Genomic DNA, 14,587 nt, shown 5'->3' with positions numbered 1-14,587 from the left:
AGCACAGCCAAGGTCAGGAGGCTCCCCTGGTGCAAAAACAAAGCTGCAACGTGATTGCTTCCCTGGTGCAAAAGCAAAACCAAGGCTGGGATATTCCCCCAGTGCAAAATTCAAGTGGAGATGGGGATGTTCCTGTGGTGCAAAACCAAGGCAGAGGTGTTCCCTCCATGCAAAAGCAAACCCAAGGCTGGGACGCTCCCTCACCACACAAAAGCAAATCCAGGAAGGTCCCGTGGTCTCTCCACGCCCCCAGCCCTGCACAGACCAGCACCCACCACCTCCTACCCCAGCATTTCCACACAGGGGCTTTTCCCCGTGTGCCCTGGTGCGTTTTCCTGCATCCCGGCCACTTTGGAAGGCGTTCAAAGGAGCCCAGCCCGCCGCAGAGCCTGAAACCTCGGCATGGCAGCAAGCTGGGACTAGCAGAGCCCAGACAGGAGGCGGCTGCCCAGAAAATGCACCCTGGAGAGGTAAAACCCTCACGGATTGTGCAAACCTTCAGACACCGCCTTTTCCACCGAACACCCTTACAAACCCCGCTCCCTCCTTGCCTGCAGCGAGTCGTTTTCCTTTTGATCAGCAAATAAAATATAATTAGTCAGGGGTTTTTTTTGTCTTTTTTTTTTTTTCTTTTCCCCCTGTCAGCACAGAGACCAACCAGGGGATTTCAGTCTTTCTAATTTTTATTTTCCTCCTTTTCTTTTCTCCACTCAGAACAGCTGGGTCCTGCATCCGCTGGCAATGGCCCCTCTGCAAACAACGGATAATTTTGCAGGATTTGGCCCTTTGGAGAGTGCCTGGAGCAGGATTCGGCCAGGCTGCAAGGTACCATTAGCTGAGATTGCCCCCATGGGCTCACTGCCTTCTGCTTGGCTTCTCTAGTGTCTAATATGAGGCTGTGCTCCAGCCCTCTGTAGGGGACATCGGTGCCATGTCTCCCCTTTTCCCAGCTGCCTCATTCAGGATAATTTAGAGGTTTTCTCTCTGCTATTAGCACGGCTGAGAATTGGCCAAATTTTGTTTGATTTTGGCAAGGGATGAGCTACCTGCAAGAATGCTTGCTCAGAGAGTTAAAGAAATGCTCTGAAAAAAGAGCTAGGAGGGGGAAGTGGGGGACCAGGAGCACCCCAGGATGCTGGGTGCCACAGGGGTGCTGTGGGTGCCAATGGCTGCGGGTGCTGGTGGTGTCCCCCCTGCAAGCAGGGACACGCAGGGCTGGATGCGCGGACACAACGCTCCCCCTGTCGAAGACCGGCTGGAAAACCGGGATCCATCCACCGGCGCTGCCGCAGAGCCAGGGCTGCTCCCAGCTGGGAGAAAATGGGGCTGGGAATGGGGGGGGTCACCCCCAAAACCATGTTGTCTCTGTCGTGACATGCTGGACCTGCCCCCCGGCGCCCCCCCCCCCCCCCCCCAAGCCCTTTTCAAGCTCTGGGAAGGGAAAAGCTGAACTGCAAAAATGCTGCTCGACCCTGGGGGCTACAGCACCCCCAAATTTTCAGGGTTTCAACTCTTCCTCATCTCACAGATATTTTCCCCCAAAGAAATAAAGCTGTGGGGAGAGGTTTGACCTCAGGGAAGCAGCTTCAGACCAGGGAAGAGCAGCTGAGGAGGGATGCCAGGCTGGAAAAGGGGCATTAATTCAGCTGACAGCCCTTTTTGGGGGGCCTGGAGGGACACGGGGCTGTTTCTCCACCAGTTTGGGGTCCCTGCATCTGTATTCATACAGCCCCACAGGTAGCATTTAATTACTAATTAGTAATTTACCCTTGATCAACCATTTAATTGCTTTTTTCGACCCAGGCAAGCCACCCTGCATCAGCCAGCCCTGGGGCAAACAGGGATGTCCCTCTGCCACTGCCACCGCATGCGGCCACGGTCCCCTTCCCCAGCACCACCAGGGTCCCCAGGGGAACAGCTCTCCCACGGGTGACATTTTTCAGCATGTTATTTCAAATAAGAAGCCTCTTGGCCCAGTGAATCCATATTCACCACGATGCTATTGCCTCGACAGAGAGGAGCATCCTGTTTCCTACTTGAATTTATTTACCTGCAGCTCCCTGGCCTGATTGAAGAGCCCTGGGCTAACAGCTCCTTTCTCCCCGTGCTGCTATTTATAGACAAGGATATTTATAAACAAGCCAGAAACGTTCCAAACGGATCGAATAACCCATAAAAATAAGGATTTGCAAGGTGGACACAGCAAGAGAGGGACTGCAGCATCATGGAGCATCTCCTGGCCGTGGGGCATCGGGACATGGGGGGTTGCTCATTTCCCCCCTGAGAGATTTGGCTCTTCAGGCTGGAAAATGATGGTTTTCCACCCAAAAATGCCCCCAAGGGTCTCAGTGGCTCTTAGATATGGGTGTCCCTCTGTGGGGCTCGTCACAGCTGCACAGCTACTGAAAGCAGAGTGGTGGACACCAAAACACCCCGAAAGGGCAAGTGTCACCCCAAACGACACCCGGCACACAGTGCCCGAGCCAACAGCTAAGAGTCACATGAAAGGGAGCACGAAAGGCAAAGTGGGGCAATCCTCAGGGATCTGGGGTCACTCGTGGCCGGGGTGATGGGAAAAGGATGGTCCCATCACGTACATGTCCAAGCTTGGCACCAGACTGGATGGGTGGGGGTGGTTTTGTGCCTTGATTAATCGCCCCCAATTAAATAAGGTGCACAAAATCCCACGTACCTCCATAAAATGGGGGAAAACCTACGAATATAGGGGAAAGCATTGCAGGGAGCCCGGAGCCAGCCAGCCCTTGGCAGCAAAGATCAGCAAAAGCCATATGAGGATTTCAAACCAGAAAAAAAATCCCTCTTTTTTTTAATTTCTTTTTAATTTTATTAACATTATTATTTTTTTCCCAAAAGCAGCAGATTTTCAAGCAGAACGCAGCCAACATGGTTTTTCTCCAGGGGCAAATAAATAAAGCAAAATGAAACCTGTGGGAAGGAGCGTCGCCTGACCTTTTCAAAGACAATTAAAATCCTGACGGAAACGGTGTTTTAAGGAGAATAATCAAAGATTTGCATGAAAAAAAAATAATAAAATCAGGGTTGTTTTTTTTTTTCCCAAGGAGGTTTTTTTTCTTTTGCCTGCTGAAATGATGCAGCGAGCGGTGCTGGTTTATGGGGAAATAAGTGGGGGTTTGGGTGCATTTGCACCTGATGATGGTAATTGGGTGCAGTGCGGGGGCCGAAAATTTCCCCAGAGTTTTTTAGAGACAATAACGGGGTTGGGGAGGGGGGGGGGGGAGATTTCTGCCCTGTCACTTTTTATTCCCCCTCCTTCCCCATCCCTTCCCCATCCCTGCAGCCTTGCTCAGGTTTATAGAGCATCTCTGCGGTGCTCATTACCACCGTATCTGTTCTTTCGGACTATTTTAACTTTTTTTTTATTTTATTATTTGATTTTACGACTCTTTTTTTTTTCCTAGGTAATACCAAAAAAAAAAAAAAAAGTACATCCCGCAGCCCCTTTGCCTGGAGGGATCCGATATAAAATACAGAACAATTTGTCAGTTACAACAGGAAATAAAAATGATATATTAGAGGGACAGAGCCAACCTCCACCCAGCTCCCATCGGCAAAGGTTTCACCTCCTCTTGTCGCAAGGAGCAGAAATGCTGGCTAGAAGAAAAGGCTGAAGAAAATATGCTTTTGGGTGAATATTTGGGATTTTTGGTAATTTTCCAGGCTGGGGAATGTAAAACCATTTGCAATGGGGATTTTTAAGCATGGAAAAATAACCCAAAAACCAGTGGCTGGACCCAGAGAGGCTTCAAAAGCTGCCAGGGCAAAATCTAGGACCCAAAAATGTCCTTTAATTCTCTTTCCAACAATAGAAAATGTAGATTTTGTGGTTGAAAATGCACCATAGCCATCAAGGCTGCTGTAACTGGACCCATGGTCAAATTTTCTTAAAAATTCCACCTTGAGGCTGAAAGTGGCCAAATTTGGGATTTTTTCACCAAAAATGAGTCTTCCCTGTGGGAAGCCATGCTTCCAACAAAATTTTCCATGCCCAAAAATGAGGCAGAGGAAAACAATGGTTGCAAAACGATGGTAAAAAAAACTTTATTTCACCATCATCCTCCCTTTTTTTTAATCTTGGCATCTTCCTGGGAGTGTTGCTGCTGGCGATGCTGGAGATGAGTTGGTGTAAGGAAATAAGGCTGGGTGTTTTGGGTGAAAATGGAGCATCCCATCCCAGAGGAGGGAGGATCTCCCTGGAAAGTCCCAGTCCCAGGGGATGGAGCTGGGCATCCTGCCCAAAGCACATCTTGCCTCATCCAGGCCCCACCCAAGCCTGGGGAGCACCCGTGGGAGATGGTGGGTTGTGGGGGGAAGGAAGCCCCTGGAATGCCTCAGAGGAGCTGCTGCCTCCTGCTTCAGGCAAAATGGGATTAGATCTGAAGCCTCGGGAGGAATCGGGGTCTCTCATCCCTCACTCCCCCTGTCAGCCATCCCATGGCGCCTGGCCAGGGTGTGGGTGCTGCTCCACAGGCATTTTGGCCCAAGCAACCACGAAGATGCTCTTCTCTGCAGTATTTTGGGATGTTTCTAACCCAAGTTAGAACCTATGGGACACTTGCTGTGGGTGGATGAAGGGAAAGATGTGAGCTGGGGGCAGAGGCAGCAGGTACCCCTCACCGTGGAATCTGGACTGCATCCCCACAGCATCCCAAGCCTTAAAACCAAGGTGAGACCCCGATCCCAGTGCTTTGCACCCCCATCTCCCTGTTATCCCCACTCCCATTTCCCTAGGAAAGCTGTGGGGAAAGGAAAAACTGCTGTGGGAAGAAAAACATAAGGTTCAGCCCCCAGTTTTGGGAGCGCGGCGCGGACAAAGGACTGCAGCGCCCGCCTGAAACAAAGCCTGACAGGAGCAGATGTCTCCCGAGGAGCTGCCGCTATTAAATCACGGCACGGCCGGTGTGTCTCCCCATCCCCGTGGCTGGAAGTGTGGGGGGCGTCTGGGGATGTCCGGGCTCGGTGTCACCCCCTGCCAAGCACCCGTGTGCCCCGGGGGGGGGGGGGGGGGGGGTCTGCAGCATCGCCCACCCCCGGATGGGGTTTGGTCCCTGCCTTGGCATCACTGAGAATGGATGGATGGATGAATGGAGATGCGTGTGTCCGTCTGGGCTGTCCCTGGTCCTGCCCTGGACGGTTCAGCTCACTGAACCTGCAGGAAACTGGTTGGAAACTGGGATGGGGCAAAGCCACTGGGATAAGGATGGGGGGGCTGGGAGGCTCAGCCCCACCAGCCTGGGGCACCACCAGGGCTATAATCCAGATTTTGCAACCAAGAGTTGGAAATCACCCTCAGAGCTGGTGTGGGTGCTGGTGGGGTCCCATGGGGGTACCCCCAGTGCTGGCCTGGGGCGTACGGGGAGGGGAGAGCACAAACTGGAGGGATGGAGAGTGTGGGAGGGCAGGTGGAGAGGGAATGGATGAAAGGACAGGACAGATGGAGCCCGAGAACAGACAGGAGGGGCAGGTGGATGGGAAGGACGGAGGGATGGGTAGGAAGGACAGACAGCAGAGATGGATAAATGGACAGAAAGGACAGACAGACAGCTGGGTAGCCTAGGTGGCCAGAAGGAAAGGACAGGCAGACAGATGGAAAGGATAAATAGATGGATAGGAAGGATAGATAGATAGGAAGGGGAGATGGATGGGTAGGAAGGACAGGTGGACAGAAAGGATAGACGTGGGTAGGAAGGATAGGGAGGATACAGGGGTAGGAAGGCTGTATGGATAAGGACAGAAGGAGAGGAAGGAGAGAAAGGATACCTGGATAGGTAGGTGGATAGATAGGAAGGATACGTAGGTAGGAAGGACAGATGGATAGGACAGAAACATGGCCAGAAGGATTTCTCTTTCCTTGGGCACCTCCATCCTCCCCAGCACCCTTCTCCTTCACCTTGACCTCCACTGCTCCCACACCAGCCTGGCCTGAGCACCTCTACCTCTCACACCACCCTGCTGTCCCGGCCCCCATCGTGTCCCCATACCCATCCCTGTCCCCATCCCTGTCCTCATCCCTGTCCTCCTTGCCGGGGACGGCACTAAATAACAGCCGGGCTGCGCTGCTCTCCCACCTCCCGCATAATCACCCGGCAGCTACGCTCCTGCCTTCGCCTTTTTGATTTTCTGCTTGAATTTCAAAGGCGCCGCGTGCCCGCCTGCATACAAATGACAGCCTTTACCCCCAAATGGAGAAATGTAGATTTTTTTTTTTGGCCGTTGCCGTGGAAACCTTCCCTCGGCTGCTCTTCAACTTTCCAAGCATCCCTGGCCAACGTGGCGGCCATTCAGCTGGAAAGTGGTCCCCGTGGTACTCTGCAAGGACTCACGGGGACGAGTGAGGACGTGCCATGTGCTGAGCGACGGATGGAGCCCCAAGAGCAGCCCAGGACACTTGGGCTCCCAACACAGCTGTGACCGTGACCTTGGGTGTCCCCTACCCCAGGGATGAGAAATGGGGTTCAGGGTGGAGCAGATCCCTGCAGCATCCCCGGAGGATAAACTCCTCCAGGCAGCTTTCCCGCAGGGAAGGGTGAGAGCAGCTTAGGCACCACTCCCTATTTTGCCCTGTTTTTACCCAAAATGGGTCTCCCCGGCCATTTTGCAGCTCTGCTCATGTCGGCTTTACGACCTGCCTGTATTACCCAAAGTCCTGATGTTCAGCACCATAAAAGCAGCCGCAGAGGTGATGGTACTGGGCAGCTCTGGTTTTATCGGGCTTGGGGTTCAGGTGGCACCACAGCCTGGTGGCCTCGATGCCATTGGGGTGTGGGGGAACCATCTCCAGCCCCGAAATGCAGCTCCCGACCCTGAGGTAGCTTCGGCCCCACTAACCCACACCTGATTTTCACCTCTGGGTGGGAAAACAGGGAGAGTTGGAGGGAGCTGGGTGTCCTCCTCTGGGTTTGCACATGGGGAAACTGAGGCACAGGAGGGGCCGCCTTGCCACAGGTGTCCCCAGGGCAGAGCTAGTGGCTGAATTTGTCCCCCCCACCCGGTGCAGGGCTGTCTCCCTCTTCCCCTCCCGCAGTCACCCTGCCTCTGCCTGCCCCAGCATTGATTTAATGGGCTGTAATGGGAATAAAAATGAAGCCATTTTAATGGGTTGCCTTCTCTTTTAAATATTCATTTTCCAGCAGCTTTGGCAGCTCTTTTCCCCTCCTTTTGTCACCAGGGCTGGTGGAACGAATCCCATTTCCCAGCTCACTTTGAACACGGGTGGCTTTCAGAGGCAGCACCGGGGTGGCCACGGGACCTGGGAACTCACTGCTCCCCCAAAAAGCTGCCGGAAGGGGGGGGTGTGTGTGTCAGAGCCTCTGCCCTGGCTTTGGGGTACCCCAATACAGAGCCAGGGCTGGGGGTGATGGCAGGAGGGGGGTCAGAATGTGACACAGCCAGCCCCACTGCTACCCCCTGACCCAAACCTCAGCTTTTCCCCCTGCTTAATAACTTTTTCCTTTTTTTGGCTTTTCTCAGTCAGAGTTGGGAGATGGGGAGAAAAAAATGCAGAATTCACCAGTTTGGCCAAATGTGGGGGGAATTAGGCAAAGACTGGCGTGACCCCATGGGGAAACATCCCAGCAAGCACAACCTTTATTAGACATCAGAGAACCCACTGTGGCTGGGTACTGGGGAGGATTGTGCTGTGCCTGGGGTCACTGTTTTTTTGGGGAGATGGTGGGATGCTGGGGAGCCTCAGCCCCCCCGTGGACCCCCCCGGCTGGGTGGCAGGCCCCCAAGTGGTCCCAGGGGCGAGGGGCAGCCGCCTTGCTGCGTTCCTGGACGAGCCCTGAGGGTGGAGCAATTGTCCCGAAAATGGGAATTGCTAGATCCATCTCCCCCCTCCCCAGTTCAGGGGGACTCCAGCCTGGGAGACCCAGCTGCCAGGGGGGTCAGCTCTGCCCCGCGTCGGGTCCTTGGGTGTCACCTGAGCACTCCTGGGTGCCCTGGGTCCCCCCCTGTCCCTGCAGTGCCCCTGTCCTGCATCGCTCACCCCAAGCACCTGCGGGTGCTCCAGGTGCTCCATCACTTCCCTGGGGAGCACCCATGGGTGCCTGTGTCCCATCCTGTGACACAGCCCCATCCCATGACCCACCACACTGGCCTGTGGTTCCCCTTCCCATCCTGGGACACTGCATCCTGTCCCACCGCACCCCGCCCTGTCCCATCCCACCCCCTGGCTCTCCATACATTCACCCCCATCACCCACCACCCCATCCCATTGCTCCCCACCCCTCCCACAACCTGCCACACCATCCCATCACCCACCACCCCATCTTATAACCCGCCACATGTCCCATCACCCCATCCAATGACCCACGACGCCATCCCATGTCCCACCACCCCATCCCATGTCCCATGACCCCATCCCATGTCCCACCACCCCATCCCTGTGTTCATCAACCTTCAACCTTCTCTCCACCCCCATCACACTGCTGGGGTTGGGACAACAGGGGAAAAAAATATCCTGGTTTAGGTGGAAACACTTCAGGAGAAGGGGAAAATATTAAAACCGTGGGAAAAGCTGAAGACCCTGCAGGCGGGAGCTGCTCATCCCCGCAGCGACGCACATTTCAAGACCTTCATTAGGAGAACAAAGGAATGGCAGAAAATATTGGGAGAAAAAATGCTGGATTGATTCGCCCCCCGCCCCGGTCTTTTGTTGCAGGTTTGTGGTGTGTGTGTGTGTGTGTGTGTGTGTGTGTGTGTGTGTGAGCTTTGTGCCTGTAAATCACTGCTCCTCACTCAGCTGCTGTAATTAGGGGCCCTAATGAAGCTGCCCCTGCGCCAGCACCCCAATTCCCAACCGTGGGCACCCACTGGCACCTAAACCCGAGGTCGGTCTGGGGAAGGGGTGTATTTATAAAGGGCTGGGTTCTGTGAGGGCAGTTTGGGGGCTCTGCAGGGTTCCCAGCTGTGGGGTAGGGGTGAGTGGGAAAAGGGGGGGTCACAGCAAGGCTCAGGGAAGGACCCGACTCGTCCCCAAATGGCTTTGCTCGGAGCGGACAACCTTTCCTTGCTCTGCCTCCCCCTTCCCTCGCTCCTCGCTTTTTTTCCCATCTTTTTTTTTTATGTTCTCCCACTCGCCGCTGCGGGGATATTATTTTCCGTAGCATGGTGGTGCAGTGCAGAGAGCAGATGAGGAAGAAAGAGCTGAGCCCTCGCCCCCCTCCACCGCCCCCCATGCTCTGCAGAGCAACACCAGTGAAGGAAGCCCCCAAAACCTTCTCTTTCCCTCCCCAAAAAATAAGGGGAGAACAGCAGCTGGGGAAAAAAAATACCCATTCCTGGGTTGCCTGGGAGCGGAGTTGGGGTGAGCTTCGTGCAGCCCCCCCATGTGTACCCCTGCAGCGGGTGAGCTCCTGAGAGGTGGAGAAGGGGTCATAAATTGTAAGGGCAGATGTGATTGCACCACTGCGTGCATGCACACGCATGTGCAGGTGTACACACACACACACAACCTGGGCACACCTATGCGTGCACACTCACATGCCTGCACACACACACGTGTCAATACATGTGCACACATATGTGCTTGCACACACACACCTACCTGCACGCAGGTGCCTGTGCACGCACATATGCTGATGTATGTATGCACACCCATGCCTGCCTACACAGAGCCAGCGCACACACTTGCACACGACTCATGCACATGTGCCTGCACACACCCTGCTCTCCCAAAACACACTGGTGCTCAGGTGCACGCCTGCACACGCACACCCACGTGCATGTACGTAAGTGCCTGTCTAGGCATAGACATGCAAACACAGATATGTACATGTATGCACAGGGATGCCGCATGCACATGCAGGCACACCTCCGGCTGCATGCACATGCACAAAGCTGCATGCAGATACATGCATACATGCATGCACACACCCCAGATGCATGCATCCAGCCCCCCACACACGTGTACACCCACCCATGCGCACAGAGCTCCACGCATAGACACGCACACACACGTGCACAGAGCAATACATGCACATGCACACACGGGGCCCTGCACACACACGTGCACACACAGACATGCATGCACACACAGACATGCATGCACACACACCCCCACGCACACACCGACATGCACCCTCCGCCAGCCTGCCCCGCGCCCCGCCGCCCCCCCGGCCCGGCGCGGCCGCAGGTCCCGGGGGTCCCGGGGGTCCCGGCGCAGCCCCCGGGGCGGCCGGGCCGGCGGCGGGCGGTGACTCACCCGCTCCGGCCGCATCGATCCCATCAATCTCCCGGGGCCGCCCGCAGCTCCGCGCCCGCCGCGCCGGCCCCGCCGTCGCCCCGGCAACCGTCGCCATGGAGCCCGCAGCATCCCCGGCCCCGCTGGACCCCCGGGCCCCGGCCGTCCCCCGCCGCAGCGCCTCGCGTGGGGGCCACGCTCGTGGGGGGTCACGCTCGTGGCGGGGCCACTGTCACGTGGGGGTCACACTCACATATGGGGTATCACACTGACACGGGTGTATCACAGTCATATATGGGGTATCACAGTCACACGGGGGGTATCACATACACGTGGTGGGGTATCACGCACACGGGGGGTATCACACTCACACAGGGGGTATCACACCCACACAGGGGGTATCACACCCACGCGGCGGGGGGTGGTATCACACACGGGGGGGCGGGGATCATGCACACGGGGGGGGGTATCACGCTCACACGGCAGGGATTCACACTCACACAGAGGGGTATCCAGCTCGTGCATGGGAAAAAGGGGAAGAGGGAGAGTGAGGAAAAAGGAAACAGGAAAATGGAGGGAAAAAGGAAAGGAAAAGGGAAAGGGAGGAAGGGGTGAAGCGAGTTCTGCTGCATTCCCAGTGAAGGAAAGCAGTGACCCCCCAATTCCTGGCATGACAGGCCTGCCCCTGCTCCCCAGGCTGGGGGGGCTCAGCCCCGCTCCTCCAGGAGCCCCCGCAGCGGGGCCGTCTGCCCGGGGCCTGGCAGTTTCTAACCCCAAATCCATCCTGGGGTTCCCAGAGCTGCCCAGATCGGGGCAGGGGTCTGGGCTTGGAGGCAGCCCAGTTTGGGGGGCTGTCCCCCCAGGTTTGACCCCATACCCCCAGGGCTCTCCTGGCCTCTGGGCAGAGGCTGGATGGGCCCAGGAACCAAACAAACCAAAGTTTGTCCGGTGGGCTGCTGACATCACAGGCTTGCTGAGATAACTGATGACTGATGACGTCACCGAGGTGAGCAGTGACGTCACCTCTCCCACCCCATGGCTGCAGCTCTGGCCCAGACACCCCGGCGATCAGACACCCCGGCGATGGGCGTTTGCTGCCTGCTCTGCTGGCCGGGTGGCCGGAGCCGAAGGGGAAAGGCTGATCGTCCCCTGCCTCTGCGGCAGCATTAAAACCTCTGTGTGTGTCCCCGGGAATATTTGTGCCTAAATGCAGCACATAAAGAGGACACGGGGGGTCCCTGAGGGGTCCCCGAGGCTGCGGAGCTGGCAGTGGTGGTGACCTGCCTCCCACGCAGGGGAAATCTCCTTCGTTAGTGGCAGAAAACAGCAGCGCGGGCACGAAAAGGCAGCGATAATGTTTTATTTGTGTCTTTTTACGAGGCGGGCTCTTGAAAGCTGCCCTGGCACGAGGAGGGGAGCGTGATATATCGGTGGCTGCTGGAGAGGTGGAGCGTGACGGTGCCAGAGGAGAAACGCGTGGCAGGTCCGTCTCCCCCGCCCCATCACTGCAAATCCTGCTGGTGTCCCCAGCTGTGAGACGTTGTGTCCTCAAACATGTCCCCAAAGTGCTGGAGGGCCCCAGTGTGTCCCCAGATGTGAGGTATTGTCCCTGTTCTGAGATGTCCTTCACCCAAGGCATGTCCCCAGGTCTGAGACACCATCCCCCGGTCCAAGACACTGTCACTTGACCCTAGACATGACTCCAGGTCCAAGACACTGTCCCAGGTCACTCTTTGCAGGTCCAGGACACTGTCCCTTGTCCCCACATATCATTCCCAGGTTCAAGACCTCATCGCTTGACCCAAGACCCCATCCCTCAAGCCAAGATGTGTCCTCAGGTCCAAGACATTGTCCCTTACCAGAGACACCATCCTCCAGGCCAGGATTCTCCCAAAACACTGTCCCCAGGTCTGAGGCATTGTCCCTTGACCCAAGACGTGTGCCCAGCTCCAAGACACCATCACAAGACACCAACCCCAGGTCTGAGACACAGTCCCCAGCCTGAGGGACCATCCCCAGGTCGAAGACATGGTCCTCAAGTCATGTCCTCAAGTGCAAGAGATCAGCCCTGACCCTGGACATGTCCCCAGGTCCTAGATGCTGTCCCCAGCCCAGGGCATTCCCCAAGTAGGAGATGCTGGAGAGCCGGGGGGCAAGCAGGGAAGCAGAAAGCAGCAGGCAGGAGTCTGGAGGGCAGAGAGGAACTGCAGGGTGACACCAAAAAGCCAAACCTCTGGTTTTCAGATGGCAGAACCCCTCTGCAAGGTGGCACGGTCATCCCAAGCAGAGCCTCATACCTGCCACCAGAGAATCCCCACTGGGTCAGCCAGGTTCTCGCCGCCTTCCTGACAACCCTTCTCAGGGGGACTAAAACAAGCCCCAAGCCCCCAGTAAATCGCTGTCCTCCGCCTGTGGCGCATCCCGCGGCACCGGCGTCCTGGCCGGACAGACGATATCTATAATCCTGCCGCGCTGTCGGAGTAAATCTCGCAGCTCTCCCAGCATCGCCAAGACCTCAATAAATATCTCCATTTCCTGCTGTCCTGGAGGGAAGATCTGATCAGCTTTTAAATGTCAAACATAAAGTAAAGTTTGTCATAAAAAACCCTGTAAAAAAAAAAAAAAAATACCCTGTTGAGGCGGGCCAGGAGCCAGAGCGGAGTGTGGCAGCATCTGGAGGTACTGGGGGGTGGCTGTGTACCCCCTTCCCATTGGATTGTGTGTGGAGGGGACCCATTTTAGCCCCATCCCACCCCAAAAGGGCTCTGCAGCACCCCTGCTCCCGGGATGGGAGGGGATGGGGATGGCTTGGGCATGTGGTGGGGGGATTAAGGGTGTTTTGGCAAGGTGACTTAGTGGGCACCCCAAATCCTGGTGGATAAATTGGGCGCATCTCAACCCTTCACCGGCACCACCAGGGAGATCAAAAAAACCACGACCCCCCCCAAAAGACACCACCCCCCTAGTTTTTTCTCCCCGCCTGGCTCGCCAGCTGCTAATTCCCCTCCATTTTAATGCCTCCCATGACGCCATCCCATTTGGGCTCTTCTGAATCATGTCGTTTCATGTACTAATTAAGCAATAAGACACAACAGGGCATGGATTTATGGGGCCGTATTTCACGCGTAGGTGTGTGGTGGCACCGTGCGGCTGCCAGCACTTCCCCACGCCCGCAGCACCCTCCTCGTGTGGCTGTGGCACCCAAGGGTCCCGGCTGCCACCCTGGGGTCCCCATTCCAGCGCAGAGCTGGTCGTGCCCCATGGTGGACGTGTGGGTGGGGAAGGTGCCCCCAAGCGCCACGGAGGAGGCAGGAGTTGGGAGATGCGGAGGGCGGTGGTGAGCACCCAAGGGTGCTTCCCCGCTGGCAGAGGGTGGGGGTCTTGGGTGCTTTGGTGGGTGCTGTGGGGTGAGCACTCCTGCTCCGCTCCTGCGCAGCATCCGCCCAGCTCCATGTATCCTGTGTCCCTCTGTCCGGATGCCACCCTGGCATGCTGTGTCCCTCTATCTGGATGCCACCCTGGGGACACTGGCTGGTCCCCCTGCCTGGGTGCCACCCAAATCCAGGGAAAGCAGGTCCGGGCTGGGTGCAAGATCACACCCACACACACACACATAGTGTCACCTGCAGCCCAGTGTCACCCACTGTCCGGTGCACCCACTGTCCAGTGTCACCCACTGTCCAGAAATGGGCCCGGGCGCGGCATGGCTGGACCGCCACTGCCCTCTACCCTCCCACGGCAAAACGGCAGCTGCCTCCCGGCAGCCCCCCACCCCTGCCCTGACCCCCTGGGCCAGGCCAGCCGGCGAGGGGAGGGTTCCCAGGCTGGGCTGGGAGGTGGGAGCTGGGGGCAGTGATGCCTGGGATCCAGCTGTGGATGTGCCGGGGATCCCCTGACCAAGCTGTGGATGTAACGGTGACCCCCAGGATCCAGCTGTGGATGTGGTGGTGAGCCCCTGATCCAGCTGTGGGTGTAATGGTGACCCCCGATCCAGCTGTGCGGGTGTGGCAGGGCCAGGCGGTGCCTGTGCTCACACTTGAGCGGTTGTGCCAGGTGTGTGTGACTGTCCCTCCGCTGCTTGGCACCAGAACCCTGGCGCAGGGGGGATCCCCCAGTCCCCCCAGCCCCTCGGGGGCTCTGTCAGAGCAGGGAGGCAGTGGGAGGCAGCCAGGAGCCATCCCTGTCCCTGTCCCCATCATCCTACCCCTGACACCATCCTTGTCCTTGGCCCTGGCCCCATCCCTGTCCCTGTCCCTATCCCCATCTGCGTCCCTGTCCTTGTCCCCAATCCTGTCCCTGTCCCCTTCCCCATCCCTGTCCCCAATCCTGTACCTGTCCCTGTCCTTGTCCCCAATCCTGTCTGTG

General features: G+C 56.8%; 1 protein-coding gene across 2 annotated transcripts in view; it reads right to left on the bottom strand.

Annotated features, from left to right (window-relative positions):
* LOC308055291 (uncharacterized protein) overlaps positions 1-14,031 on the bottom strand; it is a 29,507-nt gene extending 15,476 nt beyond the window's left edge. For both annotated transcript variants that reach the window (XM_080369101.1, XM_080369100.1), the window contains exon 1: positions 10,244-14,031. In XM_080369101.1, the coding sequence (XP_080225227.1) occupies positions 10,719-11,861 (1,143 nt within the window). In that variant the 5' untranslated portion in view covers positions 11,862-14,031 and the 3' untranslated portion in view covers positions 10,244-10,718. The remainder of the gene's footprint in view (positions 1-10,243) is intronic.
* Positions 14,032-14,587: the final 556 nt, after the last annotated feature.

This window comes from Falco punctatus (genome assembly GCF_963210335.1).
Source record: "Falco punctatus genome assembly, chromosome: 18".
Taxonomy (NCBI): Eukaryota; Metazoa; Chordata; class Aves; order Falconiformes; family Falconidae; genus Falco; species Falco punctatus.
Note: the sequence above shows the minus strand (reverse complement) of the source record. Positions and strands in the feature narration are given on the sequence as shown.